The 25,841-nt window shown below is 56.0% G+C and overlaps 1 protein-coding gene across 1 annotated transcript; it reads left to right on the top strand.

Annotated features, from left to right (window-relative positions):
* The first annotated feature begins 2,781 nt into the window (after positions 1–2,781).
* MRGPRF (MAS related GPR family member F) lies at positions 2,782–12,391 on the top strand. The gene is made up of 3 exons (XM_019955185.2): positions 2,782–2,985; positions 5,957–6,069; positions 10,600–12,391. Exons 2-3 carry the CDS (start codon positions 6,022–6,024, stop codon positions 11,581–11,583), a joined length of 1,032 nt encoding a protein of 343 aa, XP_019810744.2. The 5' UTR covers positions 2,782–2,985; positions 5,957–6,021; the 3' UTR covers positions 11,584–12,391.
* The last annotated feature ends 13,450 nt before the right edge of the window (positions 12,392–25,841 follow it).

Genomic DNA, 25,841 nt, shown 5'->3' with positions numbered 1-25,841 from the left:
AAATACAGAGAGCTCCCAGGGTCCTAGCTCAGGCCCTGCCACTGGATGAGGGAGGGGTCCAGGAGCTACACAGAGATGCTCCCTGGGTCTGCGTTTCCTCGGTTCCGGAATCTGGGCACCTTGCACACAGGGGTCTTTATCTGTTCCTTCCTCGGTGGATTCCCAGGTTTTAGAACAGTCCAGGCACATAGTAGCTGCTCAGTGAATGTGTGTTGCCCGAGCACGTCGCAAGGGCGGTGCTGCGAGGATGAAGTCATTCCACCTGGCTCCGAGGGCCGGCTGTAACTGTCATCAGCATCACTGCCTTTGTCCCCTGAGTAGATGGGACAAAGGGCAGCAGAAAGGTGAGAACAGGACATGGCGGGCAAGATCCTGGGCCAGGAAGGGCCATTCAGAGCTGCCTGGCCTGGGGGCCTCATCCATGCCTCTGCCCTCCCTTCCTCCCCCTGGCCTCACCAGCCCCTGTTTACTCGGGCAGCTCACGTCCTGCTCCAGGGCCTTTGCTCTTGCAGTTTCCTCTGCCGGAGACACCTTCCTCCCCTTCTCACCTGAGTCACTTCTTCCCAACTTTCCCCGTGGGCTCCACCGTCACCTCCTCCGAGAAGCCATCCTGATTTTGCTGGCGTGCCCAGCCCCAGTGCCTTCTGTCTGGTTGTGGTTTTACACGGGCCTGGGTCCTCTGACTCTGGTCTGCCTCCCAGCTTGACGGAAGCTCCCTGCAGCTCATCAGCTCACAGCAGTGCCTGGTGCCCGGCCAGCGCGCTGATGGGTGTGCGGGCCTGCCTGGGGTCTCTGCACCTTCCCGGTGGGCCCAGAGGGGCTGACCCCCTCATCCAGGGAGCACCTGTCAGTGAGGGACCACAGGAGGGCCCAGCAGAGGAGGTCTGCCTGCACCCTTGTAGGGGCTAGGGCAGGCGTTAAACCTGAGGCCCACGGCACAGGACCACTAAAATGAAGTCCTGTTCTCCTGGGAGGGGCAGAGAACACTGGATAGCAGGGTGGTGGCTTGTTGGGAGTGTGAGGACGGAAGAGGAGGGTTGGAAGCGTCGGGATCGTGTCTCAGTCCCCACGTGCCCAGCACTGGGCCAGTCATCTCCAAGTCGCCCTAAGCCTCGCTGAAGGGGGAGGGGGATGAATGACACATGTTTCTGGGGTCACGGGCACCCTGATTCCCTCCTCATTGCAACTCCAGGAGTCATTATTTTTCCCAGGAGGCCCAGGGTCACCCAAGACTGGAGGCAGCCCGGGGAGCCCCACATGTGGCCGGGGTTCCCTCCAGGCCCCTGGGGAGCCCAGCCTCCAGGCCGGAGGGCGGTGGGGGGCAGTGGGACGCAGCACACCCAGGCAAAGGGTGGCTTTCCCATTTACAAGCGCCTCTGCTTACTTTTGAGAGAAACAGATTTCCATACCAAATAAGGTGGTGGACTTCAGAGCTGCTGCCCACTTCACACAATTCCTTTTAAGAGTCCAAACTCAATTACACTTGGAACTTGCCCGGGTTGGCCCCCCACCCCACCCCCTGGCCTCCGCGTGTAAACAAGCGGCCCAGCTGGGCCCCAGCTGGCCAGCTTGGGAGAGGAGGGGAGGGTCCCCAGCCTCTCCTCCCACTCCTCCTCGGGCGTGGCCGTGAACTGCAGCATCCTCGACTCCTCCCCCCCAACCCCTCCCTAAAAGCAGAACCCCCCCCCCCCCGCCCCCGCCCCTGGGAGGCCAGCCCGGCCCAGTAGGGAACAATCCGAGCCCCCTCGGAAGTTCACACGGGGCAGGAACATCGTGCTCCTCTGGGCGCGGGGGTGCTGCAGGCCCAGGCCAGGTGCAGGCGAGCTTCGTGTCTGGGTTCTCTTTCCGAGGCCCGCCGAGGCAGCCCCCAGCCTGGGCACCGTGTGTTCCGCAGAGGCTGTGCTCAGAATTCCCCCGGGCTCCCCGGGGCCATGAGAAAGTCGGTCCAGGGCAGCGGAGCCTTCCCTGGTGGCTGCCTGGGAAAGCCGCTCCTCACCCTCCCACTCCTCAAGGCCACCCCGCTCTGGCCCCTGCGCCGCCGCCCCCCACCCCCAGGCTTTGGCTCAGTGCCCCAGGACCCCGCGAGGGGCTCGCCCGGGTCGGGGGAGGCTGACTCATCCTCCCGCCGAGCGGCGCACGCACCAGTCACCTCAGCCCCGCCAATTTCCCCGCTGGGTTCGGGCCCCAAGCAAGCGCTGTGATTTTCCACTTGCGCCATCTGATTGCTATTAGGGCTGGGAAAAGGGAATTCCTGGCTCCAGAAGCCCTCAGGGGGGCCCTGGGCAGATTCCGAGGTGGAAGCGGGTGTGGGGTACCACCTGGGTGGCACTGCTGTGCAGCCACCCGGTCGGCCTCTCCGAAGTCCCTGAGCTGCCCCACCCTGGAGCCCTCGCCCTGCTGCCTCCTTGGCTGCTCCGTTATCAGTCCCTGGGTACAGGTGGGGACTCACTCCACCCCCTGCACCCCCACCCTGAGACCTGCACGCCCAGAGATGCCCAGGGAGGGGCCAAGGGAAGGCACCGGGCAAGCGGAGAGCCTGGTGCTCTCTCTCCGCGTGCAGCGGGCAGCCCCTCGGAGCTGCAGATTCACAGCTGGACTCGGGCCGCAGTGCTCGGGCCAACGTGACGTCACCAGGCAGGGAGCTGAGTTCCCAGTGGGGCTCGGGGGAGTTGGGGGCGGGGGGGTCCGGAGCGGGGCATTCCTTCCCAAAGCCTCATCCCAGCTCGGCCCCTCCCTCTCCTCCCCGTCCCCGCCCCCTCCTGCCGGGCCTGGAATTGGGTTTGGGGCGGGTTACACTTCCAAAGCCATCTCCTCCAGCAGGCAGGCAGGCGAGGCTCTCCTGCAGTCCGAGCTCGCCTTTCCTGAGCCTCCGGGCAGTGCCCCGGGCTGGCCTGCCCGCCCGGGTGGTCCAGGACCAGAGGTGGACATCGCGGGAGGAGCCCTCTGCCAAAGGGAGGCCTCCGAGGATCAGACCCACAGCTGCAGGTAGTGCCACATGCCCGGGGCCCAGGGAGGGCATCTCGGGAGCCAGGGCTGCAGGGTGAAGGCCTGGGCAGGGAAAGGGAGAGAGGTGGGCACCTTCAAGGCTGGCAGACCCTGGAAATCACATGGCCCAAAGCAGGAGCACCCCGCCCCAGACCCCCAGAGCAGTGCTGTCAGCATCTGAGGCTGCAGGAGTTCCGAGGACACGGGGCCACTTGAGAGTCCCCTTCTTGTGCAGCAGGCCCTGGCACTCCGACCCCCAAGCCATCTGTCCTCTGCTTCCAGCTCCTGCTCTGTCCTCCGGAGGTGGGGACTCCCCCCTGACCCCCCGCCCCGTCCCCTACTCTTGCCAGCCTCCAGCCATCCAAGTGAGTTTTCTGGAAGGGCAGGAAGGGAAACACCCAGCAGGCAGCATCCCACTGCTGTCACGCAGGCAGACTGCGCTTCCAGCAGCTCGGGGCCAGCCCTGGGGTGGACAGCGAGGAATAAGCCGCGGAGAAGGAGGCTATTCAGCCACGGAGGCTGGGCGGCTGCGTCCCACCTTCTCCCAGGCGGGTGGTGCCTAGTGGGGTGTTGGCGTTGGGCGAAGCTGTCTGTTCCTGAAGCATTCCGAAAGGTCTCCCCTGTGTCCAGGGGCAGGGACAGCCGCAAGCCCACCCCACAGCCAGCTCTGTCAGACCCAGCCCAGGCGGCAGCCCCCCTAGACAAGGAGACAAGGAGCTGGGAAGACGGAGGGCAGAACTGGAGGCTGCTGGCTCCCGCCAAGCCAGGCTTCCTGGAGCAAAGCCCTGCCTAGCCGGCGGGCCAGGCTCAGAGGGGATGGAAGTGAGAGATGCGGGGCTTCCTGAGGCCAGGGGAGGCAGACAGGTAGCCGGAGGCCACCTGGGCTCCTGCTTTGAAGGGAAGGTCAGCAGTGAGCTGCACTGGCAGATTTTCTTGTTAGCCCAAGCTAGCCCTGTCATAGGCTGAATCCCAGCATGAGGAGCACACGCGCTCACATGCATCCCTCATACATGTCACACACATGTCCTTCCACGGCCCACGTGGAGTTCAACTTGGCTCTCAGGTCCCTCCATAAGGGTGCAATAGCTTTTCAGCTGGCCCATGGCAGGGCGACAAGGGCTCAGACACACACAGCGACAGTCATCCCTGGAGTCAACACTCCGTGCCCAGCCCCATCACAGGCAGGTCCCAGCCAGCAATCCTGGGGGGGGGGGGGGGGGGCATCTGTGTGCTGGAGTGGGGTGGGGGGCGTCTAGCCTGGCCGGAGGGGAACAGGGGAGACCCTCCAAGTCAGGACATCGAGCCTGGGGCCCAGGCCTCGGGGTGGTGTGGGTCTGGAAGGATGAGCAGAAGAGTAGGGACAGAGGAGCTAGAAGAGGGTGGAAGGGCGATTACTCCGCGGGAAGACCGGCTGAGGCCGGCACTTTGAGGGCTGCAGGCACCCGGAGAGTTTCAACAAGTCCCAGCGTGTGAAGGAGGTTGAGATCTGTCCGTGGCAACGGGGACAGGGGTCCAACGAGAGTCAAGACCGCCACGGGGGCGGGGGTAGGGGGCACAGTTATACGCACGCCTGCGACCCCTCCCCTGCCCTGCTCCTTCGCCATCTGCAGACCCACACTGGTCAGGCCTCACGAGCTGGCTCACGCAAAAGGGCTCCCACCCCGCGCGCAGCCATCGGCTGCAAGCCCCGCTGTCCGCGCCGGCCCCGCCCGCGGCCCCGGGGGTGGCCCCTCCAGGCGACCCCGCGCCCGGGTCTCCGGGAGGCCGGTGGTTAAAGAGGGCGGGCGGCTCGCGAGAACGGCCGCTCCGCGCAGCCAATGACCAGAGCCCGCCCGGGCCCGCCCTCCCGGCCCGAGGCGGAGGGGCGCGTGATGGCCTCGACTGGTGGTGGCGGCCTGGGTTGGAATTCCGGGAGAGTCAGGAGGAGGAGGGGCCCAGCGCCCCGCCGCCCGGCTGGGCCCCCCCGCAAGGCCCCTCCTCCACTCACTGCCTCAGTTTCCCGCCTGCACGGTGGGAGGGATGGGTGCTTGCCAAGTTGAGGCTGAGCTCAAGTTGGGGACCGTGGTCAATTCGAGTGAACTCGTGGCAAGTCCACCAATGAGCTCTGCCCGGCCAGGATGGACAAGTCTCAGGCCACCCCTCGCTTCTCCCAGCCGCCCCCTCCCCAACCCGACCTGAAGTCCAGGCCGAGTCCAGCTGCTCCTCCTCCAACCTGGAGCTAGGGCCACCCTAACGACTTCAGGGCTGGCCCCTCCAGCCTCCCGCCTCTTCAGCCCATCTAGGCTCTGCAGACACAAATCTGAAAAGCCGTAGTGTCCTCCCCACCACCCTCCCAGGGAGGTGACCTCACCTCCCTGCCCTCATCACAGGGGGAGTGACTACACCTGCTTCCTCGCTGGTACCCAGGACCAGACAGGAGGACAGGTGTCCGCAAGCAGGCTCTCACTGACCCAGGGTTGATGGTGGGTGATGACAGCAATGCTGATGGTGACTGGGCTGCCTTCTCCTCCTCCAGGAAGTCTTCCTGGCTAGAAATGATCTTTTCTCTCCCACGTTCCCTCCTGGGACTAACTGCCCGGAACCCCTGTCCCACCCCTGGCTGGACACAAAGGTGGTGCCCAAGAAGTGTGTGCAGGTGAACAATCATATCCCCAGGTACCGTCTGGCTCCAGAAATGTCAGACAGAGCTGGGAAGGAGAAGGACTTCTTCCCCAGGAGGTGCCACTAGGGTATCAGCAGGGGGGTGAATGAGGACCCCTCCCCCCGGGGAAGGAGGGGGCGGTGCACACGATGCCACCTGCTCTGGACTCAGCAGGAAGCCCCGTGCCTCCCACAAGGCCCTGCCTCTGGGGAACCAGGGGATGGTTCATGAACCTGCCCTCCAAGGGGACAGCCCTACGGGCCTGGGGAGGGGTCTACCTGGGCGTGGAGGACACTGACCCCCTGATGCGACCCTTTCTGCCGTGCCCAGTGGGTTGTGCAGGCCGGTGAGCTGTGAGCGGAGCCCTGAGGAACGTGGACTGGCCGGGCCTGGAGATGGCTGGAAACTGCTCCTGGGAGGCCCACCCCACCAACTGGAACAAGGCAAGTCCCTCCATCAGCTCCGTACAGAGGGGGCTCCTCCACCGGGGTGTGCGGGATGGATGTGATGGGAGGGGCACGCTGCCCCAGTATGTCCTGCTTACACACACTCTGCCACGCAGAACCCATCCTCTAGCTCGGGACAGACAGGGCCCCTCTGGGCTGTGTGGCCTGGCACTGCTTACCAGGTTCTTGGATCCCCAGTGCCTTCATCACTGGACACCCTCAAATCCTGTCCTGTGTTACCAGCCTCCAGAGGTCTTGTTCTCTCTTCCCTGTGGAGATGGGGCGGTCAGCTATTTCCCACAGCTAGGCCCTGCCAGGAGGCCCTACAAGGCTGGCTCCAAAGGGGCTCCGATGTCACATGCTCCGGGGGGCCTCTGGCCCACCCTGCCAGTGTCACCCAGGGTCCAGTCGCCACGGCTTACCTTCCGCATGCAGGCACCATCCTGCAGCTGAGACTCTGACAGTCCATCAGGCTGACCCATCCCTTCTGCCCTTGCTCCTCCGGTCCCTACTTCTCTGAGGCCCTTGGAAACTCTGGAGTTCTTTCTGAATCCTGGACAAGACCCTCTCAAGTTGGAAGGACCTCTTGAGTTTAGCGGGTACAACATTTGAGGAAACCAAGACTCACACCAGTGTAGTGACTCAGTGGGGGTGAGTCCAGAGGACCGGCAGAGCCCGGACTCCTGCCCAGGACCTGAGCCCTAGCCCCAGGCACCTCCCCACCATGCCTGCAGCCCCCTCCTGCCTCCGATGGTGACCGCTGTGGGGTGGCCGCCATGGGAAGCAGAGATGGGACCAGCTCCGGAGTCTCCAGAAACCCCCAGAGAAGAGGCAGAGCCCAGGGAGGGGACCAGGCTCCAGGCAGGCATTTTACAAGGTGGTATGTGGCCGGGATGGCAGCTCACGCCCAGTGACTCACTGGCCCTCCCGCTCTGACTCTGCAGAGAGGATTGCAGATTTTTTCCAGCCTGCGAGAGGCTCTGAGTGATCTGGTTTGTCAGCTGCAGGCCCTGCTGCCCGGGTCGCTTGGGTGCAGAGCTGGTCCTTCACAGACTCCTTTAGTCAGCGGTCTTGTAGATTATGCCTCTCCTCCCCAGCTAAGAGGAGGTTCTTCAGAACCACCAACAGGAAAGGCTGAGATAAGAGCAAGCTAAGGCGTTTGCCTTTCGGAGAAGTAGTACTGGAGTACCACTCCAGTACTCTTGCCTGGAAAATCCCATGGATGGAGAAACCCAGTGGGCTGCAGTCCATGGGGTCGCTAAGAGTCGAACACAACCGAACGACTTCACTTTCACTTTTCACTTTCATGCATTGGAGAAGGAAATGGCAACCCACTCCAGTATTCTTGCCTGGAGAATCCCAGGGATGGCAGAACCTGGTGGGCTGCTGTCTGTGGGGTCACACAGAGTTGGACATGACTAAAGCAACTTAGCAGTAGCAGCAGCAGCAAGGCGTTTGATGGGCTTCCTGAATCTGCCGGCCAATACAAGAGATGCAGGTTCTATCCCTGGGCCGGGAAGATCCCTTGGAGGAGGAAATGGCAACCCACTCCAGTATTCTTGCCTGGAAAATCTCATAGACAGAGGAGACATGGCGGGCTGCAGTCCATGGGGTCGCAAAGAGTCAGGCACGACTGAGCACACACACTCACAGCACGAGGGGTTTGAGAGCTGACAGACAGACAGGTGTGGAGTCATCAGTAAATGTATTTAGAGAATGTTGAGTAGTGGCTAGGACCCCCATACCCTGAGCTCATGGGGTCAACCCAGAGTTTACCAGCACCCTCCAGTCCCTGCTTGCAGATGCCCCTTGACCGGAGCCGGGCCAAAAGTGCTCTCCCTTTGTTATGGGGCGTCAGGCCCAGAAAGCCATCTTTCAGGACCCAGCTTTCTGCCAGAGCTGGGAGGCCATCTGGAAAGCAGCAGAGTGGGCTTGATCTGACAACCTTATGGCTTTTTGTTTGTTTGTTTGTTTTGCTTTTGTTTTGGAGGGAGAGTCATGAGCAGTAGGAACTGATACCCAGGAGGTGTTTAGAGGGAGGTGAGGTTCAGGCTCTGTGGGAAAGAGTGCTGGGATGGATTAGTGATGTCTGCCAGCGTATGGCAAGGGGAGTGATGGTGTTCTGGGCAGCCTCGGCCACTTGGGATGAGAGGTCAAAATAGATAGCCTGAGAACAGAATCCAGCATTTAGATGCATTGTGCTTGGCCCACAGAGTGTTTTTTCTTTTAGATGTGAACGCTTAAACATTGGGATAAAGAACATTTAAAGATCTAGGCTTCCTAGATGGCTCAGTGGTGAAGAATCCACCTGCCAGTGCAGGAGACGCAACAGATGCAGCTTGGATCCCTGGGTCAGGAAGATCCCCTGGAGAAGGAAGTGGCACCCCACTCCAGTATTCTTGCCTGGAGAATCCCATGGACAGAGGAGCCTGGCAGGCTGCAGTCCATGGGGTTACAAAGAGTCGAACATGACTGAGCGCACACACACGGAATTTACAGTCTCGAGTTCTGACTTCTCTGGGGAGTGGGGGGAGAGATGATCCGTCACTCAGTCTGCCAGTGCCCCCTGGAGCCCCCCAGCTGGAGCAGGGCGGCTGCCTACTTGCTCAGGACAGGTGCCCTCTGCTCTGCCATTGCCCCCCCACTCGCCGGTTTCTTGCACCTGGCCCACCTTCATGCATTTCTACGCCAGCCCAGACCCTGCAGCCAAGACTGACATTTAGCCAGATGGACTCACACAGCCAGACCAAGTGTCAAACCACCGAAGCGCTCCCCCACAGCTCTATAAATAGCCACTGCCTCCAGCGTCTCCTCCTCGAGGGACCCCCTGGCCAGACCCAGTTTCCTCATGATCCAGAAAACCAAAGGGTCACCCAGACCCAGCAGGGGACCACCCTGATTCCCTAGGTCTCTCTGATCCCACTGTGGGTCAAGGGTCACTTTTGGTAACTTGCAAGTGATTTTGCTCTTTTGAATAAATGTTTTCATGTTTTAGTAGAAAAATTGCAAGTTTTGTAAATTCACATAAACCTTTATCGACTCTGTTAGCCTGTTGTCACTTGTGCTTTCTATCTAGTATCTTTTTTTAAAACCTTTCATTTTGTGTCGGGGAATAGCCACAAACTAACGTGACAGTTTCAGGTGAACAGCGGAAAGGACTCAGCCATACGTATACATACGCACATACAAGTATCCGTTCTCCCCCGAGCTCCCCTCTCACCCAGGCTGCCGCATAACACTGATCAGAGTCCATGTGCTATATTGTCGGTTATACATTTTAAATACAGCAGTGTGTACATGTCCATGCCAAACTCCCTAACTATCCCTTCTCTCCCAGCAACCATTAGTTCATTCTTGAAGTCCGTGAGTCTCTTTCTGTTTTATAAGTGCATTGAAGATACTTTCTTTCCCAAAGCTATTTGAAAGTACATTACAGGGACTTCCCTGGTGATCCAGTGGCTAAGACTCCAAACTCTCAATGCAGGGCACCCAGGTTCGATCCCTGGTAAGGGGACTAGATCCCACATGCCGCAATTAAGAGATCGTATGTCACAGTTAAAGACGCCGTATGCCACAAGAGTGGCGATCCTATGCACCGCAACTAAGACTCAGCACAGCCAAATACATATTTTAAAAGTTTTTAAAAAGAAAGTAAATTACAGACTCCAATGCCCTTTGCCCCCAAACAGCCTATGTCTTCTTAAGATCAAGGACCCTCCCATGCAGCAACAGTGCATTTTCTGTACAGCGTTTTCAGTGCATTACTGTTCAGAAAGTGCAGCATGGGTCCAATACCATTATCTGGAGACATGGTTCATATTCACACTTCCCAGTCATTCCCGTAATCGCCTCCACAGCGATGGCTAGACCCACAGTACAATCCAGGCTCACACCCTACAATGACTGGTCACGCCGCTTCAGTTTCCTTCAGTGTAGAAAGGCTCCTCGGTTTTCTTGCACAATATGGACATTTTCTGGGCAGTGGGATGTCAGGTCCCTTGATGAGGGACTGATCATTTTCACTGTTTTCACCATCACTCCAGTAGGCTGCCCCCTCCAGACTCAGGGGCACAGAGTGCTAGAATCAGGAGTGTCTTCTGCTCCAGTTGGAGCCAATTAGTTGCTCCAAAGCCAAGTCTGTCATCAGGAGCAACACACCTGGAAGCAGATGTGGTTTGCGGTGGAGCCTAGCATACCTAGATGCTGGCGCGGGTTTGGGGGTGGAGCCTGCATGCGCGCATGCTCAGTCGCTCACTCGTGTCTGACTCTTTGCTACCCCATCAACTGTAGCCCGCCAGGCTCCTCTGTCCGTGGGATTTCCCAGGCAAGAATCCTGGAGTGGGTTGCCATTTCCTTCTCTAGGGAACCTTCCCCACCCAGAGATCACACCTGGGTCTCCTGCATTGAAGGCAGATTCTGAGCCAGCAGGAAGCCCCGGGGGCGGAGCCTAGCACACCTGGACGCAGGTGCGGGGGTGGGGGTGGGACCAGCCAGCATCACTGCGTCTCCCCCTCCACACCTGCACAGATGTGTCCCGGCGTGAGCGAGGCCCCCGAGCTCTACAGCCGTGGCTTCCTGACCATCGAGCAGATCACCATGCTGCCGCCGCCGGCCATCATGAACTACATCTTCCTGCTCCTCTGTCTGTGCGGCCTGGTGGGCAACGGGCTGGTCCTCTGGTTTTTCGGCTTCTCCATCAAGAGGAGCCCCTTCTCTGTCTACTTCCTGCACCTGGCCAGCGCGGACGTCGGCTACCTCTTTAGTAAGGCTGTGTTCTCCATTCTGAACACGGGGGGCTTCCTGGGCCCCTTTGCCGACTACGTCCGCGCCGTGTCCCGGATCGCGGGGCTCTGCATGGTCCTCACCGGCGTCAGCCTCCTGCCAGCCATCAGCTCGGAGCGCTGCTTGTCGGTCGTCTTTCCCACCTGGTATTGGCGCCGTCGGCCCAAGCGCCTGTCGGCTGTGGTGTGCTCGCTGCTCTGGGCCCTGTCGCTGCTGGTCACCTGTGTCCACAACTACTTCTGCGTGTTCCTGGGCCGCCAGGCGTCCGGGGCGGGCTGCACGCACATGGACGCCTTCCTGGGCATCCTGCTCTTCCTGGTCTTCTGCCCGCTCATGGTGCTGCCCTGCCTGGCGCTCATCCTGCACGTGGAGTGCCGGGCCCGGCGGCGCCAGCGCTCGGCCAAGCTCAACCACGTCATCCTGGCCGTGGTCTCGGTGTTCCTCGTGTCCTCCATCTACCTGGGCATCGACTGGTTCCTCTTCTGGGTCTTCCGGATCCCGGCGCCCTTCCCGGAGTACGTCACTGACCTGTGCCTCTGCATCAACAGCTGCGCCAAGCCCGTGGTCTACTTCCTGGCCGGCAGGGACAAGTCGCAGCGCCTGTGGGAGCCCCTCAGGGTGGTCTTCCAGCGGGCCCTGCGAGACGGGGCCGAGCCGGGGGAGGCAGGAGGCGGCACACCCAACACGGTCACCCTGGAGATGCAATGTCCCTCAGGGAACGCCTCCTGAGAGGCCGGGCACCTGCAGGCGAGGCGGGGCCCACGTGACCTCCAGAGACCCTTGACAGAGGGACATGAGCTGGCAGCAGCCCTGGGGCCCAAGCGCAGGGAGAGAAAGCTGCTCCCGCCTGCGAGCCGCCTTCTCCCAGGGCATAAGCGCCCCTGGGGAGGGGGGCAGCAAGACAGACAGCCCCCCGTGACCCTGCCAGGCTCCCCCGGCCACCCGCTCCTTCCCTGAGCTGTGGTACAGAAGTCGCCCCAAGGCCATGGGCCGGGTGTGGGGCTCCTCCTGGCCCCAGGGTGGTCAGGAAGGGAGAGGAGGGCATCACTCAGCCCTGTCCACCTCCTGCCCTGAGAGGCAGCCCTCCCCGAGAATGATTCGGCCAGCACCATCGCCCGTCGGGCCAGCAACTTCCTCCTGCCGCGAGGACACCTCCTGGCTCCGTTCTGTCCTCTTAAGGTGATCTTGTGAGCTGCGGGGGAGAGCTGCCCCTTAACCATCTCAGGGGCCCGTCTTTCTGCAGACAACGTTCCCGCCTCTGGGGAGCCCTTGGGTGGCCCAAATGACGGGGCTTCTGTCCTGTCGAGTGTCTGGACACAGAAGGGAGCTTCGGCCAGCTTGGGTGACTCACTCTCTTTTCTGACTCCGTGCTGGCTGGTGCGTCCGAGCCACCGTCTGCCTGGCCCGCGGGGCAGTGGGCGCTGGCTCTCCCTGGCCTCCCCAGCCCACCTGCAACCACGGTGGCCCAGCTTGGTCAACGGAGGTTTTATGAAAGACAGTAAATGTGTATCAATAAACGTTTTCTATCTTGCACTGAGGAAGACTTCCTGCCCTCTGTCCTGTCTGTGGGCTTGTGCCCACACTGAGGACCCCACGGGCATCTGAGGCCCAGGTGGGCTGCCCTTCCGTGCTCCCTTCCCCATACAGCCTGCTCCGTACCCCAGGTCTCGTGCCCCGGCTCCTGGTGGGCCTGTCTACACCTCCAGTTGCTCCCTCTCTGGAGATGCTGTCCACTTCTCTGCTAGGGGGAGGGTGATCCCCACGCTACCCTCTGTTGGCTAAGCCCGGTGCCCTTTCCATCCACCCAAGGCCCCCCTGTTCCCTCTGGAAACTTAGCTTCCATCACACCTCCTGAGTTCCAGGCTCTGTGCCAGCTGATACAGCCCGGCCCGGGAAGAACACATTATGTCCACACCGAGCCCCCCACCCCCCACCCCAGGGGCCGCGGCATCTTCTGCTGTATGCCCCTCCCGCCTTCCAGAACTGTCTGTCCTGAGGTCTCTGGAGCCGGGCTGGTGTCCCTGTGCCTTGCACCTCCCGACTTCCCAGCCAGAGCCTAGAGGCCCTCCCAGGAGACGGCCTCCACCCGGGCCGGCCGGCCAGCTCCCTGACCGTCCCTCGCCCCGACGGGCTGTGGGAGACAACCATTTTGGATCCAACCTGGGACCCCCGCCCCTTTGTGGGAAGATCTGGGGAAACCGCTCACCACACAGGCCCCAGGAAGAGACCAAGGGCAGAGGCATCGGGGACCCTTGGAGCAGAGCGCCCCTCTTCTGTGGAGACGGGTGGGGGTGGGCAGGGCGGCCAATTGAGGGAACTGCCCTTCAAGGGAGCAGTTCCACCTGGTGGCTGGCATTCTGCCAGCAGACCCTGGACGCCCTCTGCCTCGCCCTGGCGATGCCGGAGCCCAGGCCACAACACCCCCTCAGGCCGGCTGACCCCCAAGTACGTGGCCCCAAGGACTGGCCCCCTCAGGCCTCCACTCCCGAGCTCCCTGTTCTCACAGCCCCGGCCGCCTCTCCAGCAAGGCCCCTGCTGTGTGGTCCAGAGGCCAAGGTTCCAGGACCTCTGGTGTTGGGGCCGGTGCCCACATCCCCTGTTCCAGCCCCTGGGGTGCAACCCCCCAAGCCCCCCTCCACACACCAGACGGAACCCCAGCACTGCTAACATTTCTGAGGCCCCAGAGTAACCAGGTGGGGTCCTGACAACACGCATGGGGGGACCGGGGCTGGGACTTGGACCCGTCACTTGGAAAGCTCAGGCCTCCACGCGGCAGGAAGGCCTCCAGGCCTGCAGGTGCCCGAGGACACCAACCAGGGCTGGCTCCTCAGGGCACAGTGCATCCCTGGACTTCACCTCTTCTCAGGAGCCCCCACCCCAGCCATCCAGCCCTCCAGCCCTGAGGCCCCCGTAGGAAGCTGTCCCCAACCCACCCAGGAGCTCAACCAGGGCCTCCCTGCCGGCTGCCTGGGCTCAGAACCCAGGCCTGGTTGGTGGGTGGGCGACCTTGGCCCACAGCACGGGCTGGAGGTCAGGGCAGGGCTGCAGCTGTGTATCTGAACACACAAGTGCCCTTAGCGGGTGCTGAGCCAAAAGGGGGGAGGGTGCGAATTCCAGGACTGAGGCCTCTCCCAGCCCTTGGTCCTTTCTCCCTACAATCTTGCCAGGCCTCTCTGCCCTCCTGCTGCCCCAGCCCCCTGCCACCCCACCCCAGGAAGCTTTCGTGCATAACCTGCCCACACCCCGACCACCTCGCTTCTGTGCTGATGGGTCTGTGCTAATGCTGGGTAAAGACACAGACACCTGCTAGCAGATGCCTCAGCCCCGGACCATGCTCCTCCTCCCTCCTTTGGTGTTTAATTATTAAAAGGGGCCTCCAGAGTCCACTGCAGCCGTGGGGTGATATGCCTCCGCTATCCTCACCCCCCGAAACAGCTCAGCCCAGCCCCCAGCAGTCCCCCCCAGAGCCTCCTTCTTTCTGGGTGTCCCATAAAGGCAGGAAGGCGAGGGTCCGCCGAGCATCACAGATTTCCGCTCTGAAACTGCCTGGGGCAAGAGGTCTGGCGGGTCTCCCCTGACAACTGCTGTCAACAGAATCATAGAATTGGGGAGTGCAGTCTCCATACCCACTAGGCAGCTTCTAGGTGGCTGGACAAAGAAAGAACCCTTGTCTCTCTGCATCCCCCCAAGGCCCCCACCCCGTAGGATAAGTGCGGGGGAGGGAGAGGGAGGGGTGGCCTCGGGCAGGACAGACCTCTCCACTTTTTCTTACTTCCTGTCGCCACTGTCTCTACATGAGCAGGGGGCCACCTCCCATGAACCATGGGACCTCGATGGGCAGTGCCCTGGTTTTCCCGCATTACCGACAGACTTCAGAGGGGAGGGGAGCGGCCACTGAAGGAGGGACATTCATGGGAACAGCCAATCCCAGCCCTGCTGGTCGGGGAGATGACTACTGTTTATTTCTTTATAGTTTTAATTGGAGGATGATTGCTTCACAGTGATGTACTAGTTTCTGCTGTACATCAGTGTGAATCAACCATAAGTACAGATATATCCCCTCCCTCTTGAGGCTCCTTCCCACCCCTCATCCTATCCCATCATTTATTGAGGACCTACTGTGTGCATCTGGCCCTGGACTGAGCTCCATGAATCAGTCGCCTTTAATCTTCAGGACAGGACTCTGCAGTATAGACTATTCGCGGCCGTTGTGGATGCCGGGGCTCAGAAATAGTGTTGCCTGTTGAAGATCAGTCCTGCCAGATGGTCAGCCCTCTCTGGAGCCCCAGTCACCGTCTGACACAGTGGTTTTCTTGTTTCCCTGGAAGCTTAGACCTCCGAACCTCTGTGTTTTCCATCGGCCAAGCACTGGGAGTTGAGGTTCAGGGGTGATGGCCAGACATAGCAAGCCCATCACAACCCAACAACACCCTTGACCAGCCTTGTTTTATTCCATGGTCACTAGTAACCAAAGGCGGGGACAGCTCAGTTTCAGGCTGTGGATGTCCGGAATGAAGTGGGGGATGCGAAGGCATGTGTGTTCAGCAGACGGTGCAGTGAACAGCCTGGAAGCTGACATCTCTGTCTCATCTTCCATCCTAAGAAGAGGAAATGGAATGCTTCTCTAGCATCCGCCCAGCTTTCCCGTATCTCCTGCCAGTGTGGTTTTGAGATAAACTGGGGTTTGTATTTTATGCCAGAATTTTCTGAAGCCCAAGAGCGTTTCTGCAAAACTTGGTTCAAAAGCCTCAGCCAAGAGGATTCCTCTGTGCTGAGAACCAAGAGCTCCCTTTAGAAGGCAAGATGGAGTGATGAGTCCATTCATGATCCAGCCTCTCAATGTGCGGGGAGAAGCCCCGGCCCAAGAAAGCCTGTCCTCAAGCGGGTTGGCTACAAGGTCAGGGAGCTCTGCAAACCTATTGCAGAATCTTCCAGAAGCAAGACAGTCGAGAACATGAGTACAAGAATATCACATTCTCAGCCAGTTGGGGCTGGAGAGTAGCCAGTTGGGGTTTGGAGAAAACAACAGGACACAGTTCATAAAATTAAAACTCACGGAAACTCCGCTTCAGTGAGTCAGATGCCAGCACCAAGTTTCCTGGCAACTCAGGAGAAGGCTTCCCTACGCAGGCAGATTTTTTTTTAAATCTTTGTAATTATTTAATGGCAGTCTAATGGATGCATTAATACAATAAGTCGCATCCATTTAATGTAGAGTTCAGTAATCTTTGACACGTGTGTGTATGCTCACGTCATCACCAAATCAATACACAGAATGTTTCCATCCCCCCAAAAAAACATTTCCATCAGCAGCCCCTCAAATTTTCCTAGGGCACCCAGCCCATCATCCCCGGCCTCTGCCCCAACCCTGAGGCAACCACTCATCTCTGCCTTATGCAACTGTAGATTCTAGATTACAATCTGTTTCATAAACAGAATTTTTTATCAGCCAGAACTTTCGGTGACAAGTAACAGGAACACCAGCTTCCCAGGCAGCTCAGTGGTCAAGAATTCACCTGTCAATGGAGGAGATGCCGGAGATGCGGGTTCGATTCCTGGATGGGAAAAATCCCCTGGAGAAGAAAATAGCAACCTGCTCCAGTATTCTTGCCTGGGAAATCCCATGGACAGAGGAGCCTGGCAGGCGACAGTCCATGAGGTCACAAAGAGTCGGACACGACTTGGCAGCTGAGCATGCACGCAACAGAAACCCCCCAGTTTAATCAGCTGAGGGGGAGGGGTGGGTGGTGGAGGTGGGGCACATGCTAGTGTTTAAAGGAACTCCCTGACTCACATACCAGCAAAGGCCCACAGGTGATTTTCAATTCAGACATAGCTGCATCCGGGCCTCAAATGATGTTCCTGAGGTCACTTGTCTTTTCCTCTGCTTCTCGCCTTTGCTTTGGTCTGTATGGCCTTTGTTCTCAATGAATCAACTAAACGGCAGATAACTGGTAGTTCCCAGTTGACATTTGACAGTTTCAGCAAGCTCAGCAAAAAGAGAGCATCCCTTTGCTGGTAATTCTGACAAAGTCCCGACCCTCATGCTCCCTGGGCAGGCCCCGGTTGCCTCCCCTCCCCTTAAGTGGGAGGCCCTGGGGCATAAGGGGGTGCCCACCTCGCTGAAACCCAGCAGACTGAGAGTGGGGAAGAGGTGAGTGAAAGTCGCTCAATCGTGTCCGACTTTTGCGACCCTTTGGACTGTACAGTCCATGGAATTCTCCAGGCTAGAACACAGGAGTGGGTAGCCTTTCCCTTCTCCAGGGAATCTTCCCAACCCAGGGATCAAACCCAGGGCTCCTGCATTGCAGGTGGATTCTTTACCGGCTGAGCCACCAGGGAAGCCCGGGAAAGAGGTGAGCTCAAACAAAAAGCATGGAAAGGAGATGCCAGCAGCTATGGTGCCAAAGGCAGACGGTGGCCCACCACCGCACACCCGCATCTTCCCACATATGGTTTTATAATGTTCCTATCACAGATCCGTAGCTCTATTATTCACAGCAGAAAGTGCGCCCCCTCTCCCCTCCAGAGGAGAGACAATCTAAAGTCAATCCCAGAGACACCTGCCTGTCACCGAGCCCAGGATCTGGGAGAGAGACCATCTGCATCTTTCTCCGTCAGATCCAGAGGCACTTCTCCAGGATTGGTACCCAGTCCTAGTGATGGGTACCATGCATCCCATCCAAATGATGATGGCCACTCTCAAGACACACAATTCAGGGACTTCCCTGGTGGTCCAGTGGTTAAGAATCCACCTTGCAATGCAGGGGATGAAGGTTCGATCCCTGGTCAAGGAACTACGATCCCATATGCCTCAGGACAGCTAAGCCTACATGATGCAACTGAAACCCAACGCAGCCAAATAAATATGTGTTTGTAAATATATGTCCACAACTCACAGTGGACAGGACAAAGGGAATAACTATGACTTTTTTTTAATCCCATTTGGAGAGGAGAAGGAGACGACAGAGGATGAGATGGTTGGATGGCATCACCGACTCAATGGACGTGAGTTTGGGTAAACTCCAGGAGTTGGTGATGGACAGGGAGGCCTGGCATGCTGCAGTCCATGGGGTCGCAAAGAGCTGGACATGACTGAGCGACTGAACTGAACTTAACTGGAAAGGAGAAAACAGGAACAACACACGGTGGTCCTGGCCCACAGCATATTCTACGCTGGACAGGAAGTGTTAAGGACTGGCAGCCAGGGAGGCTCTTGGTCAGCCAACAAGCACGGGCCCCAGAATCCAAGGTGCCCCTGTCAGCCCACCTCTGGTATCCACATGCTTGCGTGATCCCATCCCCTGAGTGTGGTCTGGACCAGGTAACTCCCTTCCGACCAACAGAATGGAGTGGAGGGCATGAGCTGGTGATTCCCACCTTGCCAGCAGACTCTCCCCCTTGCTAGCTTTGAGGACACAAGCTGCCATGTTTGGAGTTGCCATACTGGGGAGACCTCGATGGTGAGGAGCTGTGGGCAGCTTCTGGCTAACGGTCAGCAACAGTCCAACAGTTTGCAAGGAACTCAGTCCCATCAACACCTGTGGCAGTTTGAAAGCCGGTCATTCCCCAGCTGAGCCTTCAGATGAGACACCTCCAGAGACCACTTCCGGATGGCTCCACAGGATGAGCTGGTGCTGCCTGGTTTGGGCAAGGCTGCCCTCTGAACACCTTCAGGGTATTTGGTTTCTTTGCTCTCAGTCAGTTCCATGAGCTGGAAACCAGAAGCAGATTCTTCTGAGTTGAGTCATGCTCCTTGAATCCAAACCCAGGTCCACAATGTTCTAGCCCTCGGGTACCATCCAGAGGCTCAGCCAGCACTCTGGCCTCAGCTGAGTGGCCTCCGGGAGAACTCACAGCCCCAGGGAGCCGAGCTGACCTGCCTCCTGGGACAGAACATGGGGCTCCCTCACAGTCAACCCCCAGGACGCCCAGAGAGGCCCCTTAACACCACACACATCTCCAGCTTACAGGCGGTAGAACTCAGACTTGAAAACAAGGTCCTAGAGGCCAGGCCCTGCGAGCCTTCTCCCCAACCCCGCCCTCCACAGAGAGAGCGCTGGGCGAGCCCATCAACCAGAGCATCTCCACGCAGATGTAATGGGCTCTCTCCATGCTCTCAGCTGACAAGGGCCCTCTTCCTTCCACAGCCCCACCCTAACCATCCCCCACCCCCACCAAGGGACTGGCCGATACCCTGAGGTCACCGTGGCTGTCCCATACAGCCTTCAGGAAGGGGAGCATGGCCGGGATGGTGGAGGAGATGGGTGACCCCCCTTCATTGGTCTTCGTGGGCCCCCAGTCTCGTGTTCCATTTCCCCCAGACAGGGAGCCAGGGAGGCCACGCCCAGCCAGGCCCATTAGCCCCTAGACAGCTCTTCTGCAGGCCACCCACTGGGTGGGGCAGGTGCCCTTCGTGCATTTATGCCTCAAGCTCCCCTTCCTGCTTCTCGGAGGGAGCCGGGAGAAGGTTCTCCTGGGGTCTCAGAGGCCAGGAGCCTCTGAGGCCAAGGTGGGGGGCAGCGGAGGACAATTCAGAGCATCCCTGCTGAGCCAGGACGGGGGCAGGCGAACCCTGGGGGCTGGGCCCAAGGGGTGCAGCTGAGACTCCAAGCACCGGAGCGAGGAGGGGGCTGCCACCTTTCCTGGAAGACTGAGCACCACGGCTGGAGCAGGTGAGAGGCCCCTGGTTTCTCCTCTCTGGGTGGAGGCAGAAGGACTGACTGCCCCTCTGAGCCCTCATCTTCTAAATAAAATGACTTTGTGAAGCCTCCCTTCAAAATATTTAAACAGGTGACGGGTTCTTTTTTTTTTTTTTTTTTTTAGTATGACGGTTCTTATCACTCTCTGGGGTGCCCCATCAACGGTAATGGCAAAATCAGGACAAAGGTGAGACCAGCAGGTGCTGGGGAAACCCAACTTAAAGAGAAGACATACAACTGATTTTTGAACAATCAGCTTATCAAACAGCCAGGTAGTGTATTAGGCACTGGAAAGAAACCTTCAGGGATACAATCACACAGCAAATGGTATTACCCGGGGTAAGGACAGGGCAACACCTTATTTTTTCTTTACCATTTGAATCTTTAAAAGTAAGACTGCTTTGGTATCTAATCTATGTAATTAAAAAAAAATGTTTAAAGTGCAGTGAGAAATAGACAATGTCATAACAGTTGTGGGAAATAACACATTTCCGTAAGTCTTCCATGGAAGAGACAAAAATTCAAACGAGGCTTTCAAGGACAGGAAGACCACAGCTATCTCAGTAGATTTTGAGCTTTATTTTATTTAATTTTTGGTCTCGCTGCATGCCATGCAGGGTCGTAGTTTGCTGGTCAGGGATCAAACTCATACCCCTTGCAGTGGAAGCTCAGAGTCTTAACCACTGGACAGTTCTGTATTTTAAACCGTCATCCATCAACAAGCCGTGAGTGGGCATTTACTCCTCCAGGCATTGCGTTGGGGACCAGAAGTCTGTGGAGAGGGATCAAGTCAGACCAAGGCCAACCTGGCAGATACACCTGCTGAACTAGAGTGTGAGGCTGGGCAGAGGCACGGAGGATGAGTGTGTCCAGGGAGCACACAGCATGGCGCTGAGTCTAGGGGTCCCTCCCCATTTACTGAGCTCACACTGCGTGCCGGGATCTGACTCAGGGATAACCAAGACACAAACCTCCCCCCGTGGGAGGAGAAGCCATGCGTGGACACGGCCCAGTCCATTTTCGAGCTGTGTGTGTGTGCTGTTTCCTTTTATTGGGAAGCAGTCACAGTTCAGTATTTCCTTTCACTGGGACGTGAGTCTGCTCGTCTGCCGTAACCAAGTACCTCAAACAGAGGGCATGAAGGAACATCTCTATTTTCTAACCATTCTGGGGGCTGGAAGTCTGAGATCAAGACACCAGCCAGTTGGGTGCTTGGTGAGAGCTGTCTTCCTGACTTGCAGATAGGCACGCTGCTGTGTCCTACATGGCATGGGGTCAGGGGAGTGAGAGAGAGAAAGAGAGCAAGAAAGAGGAGGGGAGGGGGCGAGGGAGGGAGAGAGAACTCTGGCATCGCTTCTTAAAAGGACATGAGTCATGGGACTTCCCTGGTTAAGTGGTTAAGACTCTGCGCTCCCAGTGCAGGGGAGCAGATTTAATTCCTGCTCGGGGAACTAAGATCCCACATGCCGAGTGGTGCAGCCAAAAAACAAAATCGATCTTCTATTAAAAAGGACACCAACCTTACTGGATCGAGGCCCTGCCCTTACGGTACCCTTTGACCTTAATTACCTCTTCAAAGGCCCAGCTCCAAACACAGTCACATTGGGGATAGGGTTTCAACAGATGAGTTTGAGGGAGACACAACTCAGTCTGTAATCAGTGGGAATAAGGGCCCCTCCTCTCTTCAAATCCCGCTACTTTCCCTCAGCCTCAGTATCTGACCTCCCTTCTAGTTTCACTAAAGGGCTTCGCAGCTGGCTTAGCCGGTAAAGGTGGCTGAGCAGGGACAGTGCAGGAGACCTGGGTTGGATCCCTGGATTCGGAAGATCCCCCGGAGATGGAAGTGGCAATCCACTCCAATATTCTTGGCTGGGAAATCCCATGGACAGAGGAGCCTGGCGGGCTACAGTCCATGGGGTCACTAAACAGCTGGACACGACTTAGTGACTAAATGACCAGCACCACCATTTTCGCTGAAAAAGAAGATGCCTGAAAAAGAGCAACGGCTTCTTCCCATCCTGTGTCCTGCCCGTGGCCAGAGTCTCTGCTTCTTTCCGGGCTGACGCCCCAGTTCCCAGCTGGGCCAGGCCAGCCCCTGGGCAGTGCCAGATCCCATGGCCTCTCACCTCCCCCAGGAGCCCTCCTGCAGCTTTCCTGACCATCAGCGCCCCCCTGCCGCTGCCCCCTGCCTGCTGAATCACTCCCATCCACATACAACCAAGCAGCAATATCTTTTTTTAAAAATAAATACAACCTCTGCCCCTGGATCTCATTTCTCTGCCTTCTCCCCACCCCCTCACCCAATAGGACAAAGTCCTTCAGAAGGTCACTTGCACTGCCTGGGTCCACAGCAGGCTCCTTGGTGCACCTGGGGGTCTCTGGGGCTGAGTGCTGCCCCGGGAGGCGTTTTCTGGGATCAGCAGTCCCTCCCAGCCCTTCCTCCTGCTCTGTTAGCTGTGAGCTCTAAGCTCCTGGGTCACCGCTGTCACTGACTCTGGGACAGCCAGCCCACTGGAAGCTGCGTTCTCCTTGCTGACCCACCACTTGCCCTCAGAGCCTCCTCCCAGGAGGGCAGCATGTGTCTGTCTTCTTGTCCCCGCACCCCCAGCAGCTCTGCCCCGTCTGAAATCCATCAGCGTTTGCAGAGTGGGTACCTGACAGTTAGGAAGGAGCAGATGCTGAGGGTCCCTGACCTGGATCAGGCAGGGGAAGTGCGGTGGGGGTCTGCCCCCTGTGTGCATCTCCCCGCCCACCTCCCTGCTCAGCAGAGGGGAGGATGTGGTCCTGGGAGAGCAGCCCAACCCAGCTCACGTAGTGCGGCTTGAATGAATGTGTGTTCACGGAGCCCTGCGGGCGGCTACCTGGCGATAGCACCCAGGCTGGCAGCACAGAGGAGGAGTCCGCGGGCTGGGGAGGGGCCGGGGGAGTGGGATCTGAGCCCCCTTCACCTGGCCTCTCCCAGCTGCCCCCCGGACCTCAGACCCTCCCAGCCCCACCCACGCTCCGAGTCCCCATCTCGTTAGTCACCCCCGTTCCACCACCATGCCTGGCGGCCGGGGGCAATCGTCTGATTGTGTATTTTCCCCTCTGCCGATAGACTGTGCCTTCTGTGAGGATGGGCTCTGTCCGTCAGAGTCATTGCTGTAATGGGCTCTGCTTGTGCGCTGTGTACACTTAAATACACGTATGTGCGTGTTGTGTGTGTATGCACATGTGCTGTTTGTGTACATGTCTACGTTTACATATGTATCTTTACCCTGTCTATATGTATGTACAGTATTACGTGTGTTTGCTATGTGCATGCGTGTGTGTGTATATGTATATGCCTATATATGCGCTATTGGGCTCCCCTGGAGGCTCAGATGGTAAAGAATCTGCCTACAACGCAGAAGACCTGCATCCTGGATCTCTGGATCAGGAAGATCCCCTGGAGAAGGGAATGGCTACCCACTCCAGTATTCTTGCCTGGAGAATCCCATGGACAGAGGAGCCTGGCAGGTTACATGCAGTCTAGGGGTTGCAAGAGTCAGACACGACTGAGGGACACACACATGTGTCATATATGTATAAACTCTGTGTGTTGTATGTAGGTATAGGTTTTGTGTGCGTATACACATAGATATGCTATTGTATATGTGTAGTACACAGTATAAATTTGGTAAATGTTATTTAAACTTGTGTTGAACCCAAAGGAAAGACTTCTGACTGTAGCCACAGGGAATCTGTGGAGGTTGGTGTCCGTGTGATGGGTGCCATCCGCTTACTCTGGATACAAAGAAAGCTGGGAGGAAACAATCCCCTCCCTCTTGCCCAAATAGGATACAGAGCTGAAAGATGAAGGACAGGAAGGGAAATCTCCAGGTGCCCCAGGAAACTCCCAGCTAGAGCCGATGCCCAGGATACATCAGATGGATAGAGGCTCTGGGGGCAGAGGTTAGGTGTGGCTGGGGCAAGGAAGGGGACAGGGGCTGAGGGTTAGCCTTGGAGCTGCATTAAGCGGAAGAAAGAACTTGATCAGGGGACCTCCATGAGGCCAGAACCTGGAGGACACTGCTGCTTAACAAAAGCAGAGTTTACCCAGATGCGGTTAGCACCTTCCTGCTGCCTAAGGTTCAGCAGGGGGCAGGGAGTGAGTGGAGCTGGGCACCAATTTGAGTAACCAAGCCCCAAACTGTTAACCATTTACAGGCGTAGAATCTGAATTTACACCAAATCTCCAAGCCAACAAATCCAACAAAAACCAGATCTTGGACCAGAGAAATCCTTTGCAAGCCCAACAGAAGCCAACGCCAAACATCTGGGCAGCAAAAGTTTGGCAACTCCGTGAGAAGTCACAGTATCCCTGTAGAGGAAAATCTGTAATTGCAAAGCACAAGTGGGATGAATAGGGAGATTAAGAAACTCTCATTAAAAAATGATATCAGATCAAATAGACTTTAAGACTAAAAAAGTAATAAGGATGCAGAGGGTCATTACATAAAAGGTACAATTCATCAGGATAATATAATAATCTTGGATTACATACACTAAACCTTCCAAAATAGGCGAAGGAAAGAGAAAAACAACAAAAACTACAAAACTACAATCATAATAGGTTAATATTTGTAGCAGATAAATTAATTGGGGTATAGATCATTTAAACAATGCAATTTTGAAAGCTTTATCAAATGAGCATATAAAGTACTAAACCAAATGAGTAAACAAAGCAGCCCCGCTACCAAATGAGTCTCAACAAATATCAAATAACGGACCACATGATCTGACCACGATATTAGAAATCAATATCAAAAGATAGTCAGAGTATGCGTTGTATAATGTATTTCTAAATGATTCATGGAAACTTACATTTTAAATGTTTTGAATTGCAAAATATTTAGACATCAGCAACAATGAAAACGCTACGTAAGTCATGAAACATCTAAGGACATACTTACTAGCATGTTTATAACCCTAAATATATGTTAGAAAAAGAACAATATTTGAAAATTAATAACCGAAGAATTCAACACAAGGAGGTGAAAAAAATCACAAGGTAAATCCAAAGAAAGTGGAAGAAATAAAAGGATAAACTAAGGGAATGGGAAGAAAAGAAACGACAGAGGTGGTTTGTTTTTAAATAGTTCCCAAAACAGACCTCTGGCACACTGATAAAGAAAAGAAAAGAAGAACAAGTCACTAATTTTAAATGATGAGCAGAATCAAGGTTTTTAGAAATACTAAAATATTACTGTACAAAGTATTATACCAATAAATGTGGAACCAGAAACTATGAACAATTTTCTAGAAAAATAACATAACTTACCCTAACTCAAGAAGAGCTTAAAAATCTAAATAAACCAAAAACATTAAATAAATTGTAGTTGTAGTTTTTTTTCCTAAAGCCATGTGTATCCACTAACACTCATTTAAAAATCACCGGACCAGATGGTTTTACCTTCTGCAAAATCTTCAAAAAAGGATAATCCTTACATGATACAAATTGTTCTAGAGGGTAGAGAAAAAGAGCTCTTTCTCCAAGTCATTTTATGAAGCCTGTATAATCTTACAGCTTTGAAATAAAAAACAGACAAGGATAGTACCAGAAGGGAAAATTATGGGCCAATTTTATGAACATGGGTGAAAATTTTCTAAATAAAATCAGAGCACCAAGAGGGGGAAAAAAAATTTTTTTTAAACAGAGCAAAGTAGAAATGGTTTATCCTAGAAATATAAGGACAAGTGAACACCAGAAAATATATCAATACATATTCACCACATAAATAGATAAGGGAGAAAAAAAAGAAAATTATTAAGTACATATCACAGAAAAAAAACTGTGATAAATTCCATCACTCATTTATTAAAAAAAAAAAAAAACTTTTTAAAAACTAGAGAACTTTCTCACCTTGAATAAAAATAGTACCAAAAACTCAGAGCAAATATCGTATCTAATGGAGAAACTTTAAACACATTCTCTTAAAGATTAGGAAGAAGTAAAGCATGCCTGATTCCAGTCTTTGTTAAACATAATACTAGGTGTCTGGGCTATGCTATAAGACATGAAAAAGAAATTAGAGGTATGAGGAGAGATGCATAGACAATCAAATATTCAACCAAGTGATAGGTATGATGAACTAAATGAGGTCATTTGTCTGATTAATAAAAATTAGTATCACCCCAGTTTTCTGCCTGGAGCTACTCTGGAAAGTAGTACAGGAAGTGGGGGAAACCAGGCAGAGCATGGTGGTGTCCCTGAGTTAAAGATACAGAAGTCAGACTTTGGGGAGATGGAAGTGGCTGGAATTT

The sequence above is a fragment of the Bos indicus genome, chromosome 29 (genome assembly GCF_029378745.1).
Source record: "Bos indicus isolate NIAB-ARS_2022 breed Sahiwal x Tharparkar chromosome 29, NIAB-ARS_B.indTharparkar_mat_pri_1.0, whole genome shotgun sequence".
NCBI classification, from domain to species: domain Eukaryota; kingdom Metazoa; phylum Chordata; class Mammalia; order Artiodactyla; family Bovidae; genus Bos; species Bos indicus.
Note: the sequence above shows the minus strand (reverse complement) of the source record. Positions and strands in the feature narration are given on the sequence as shown.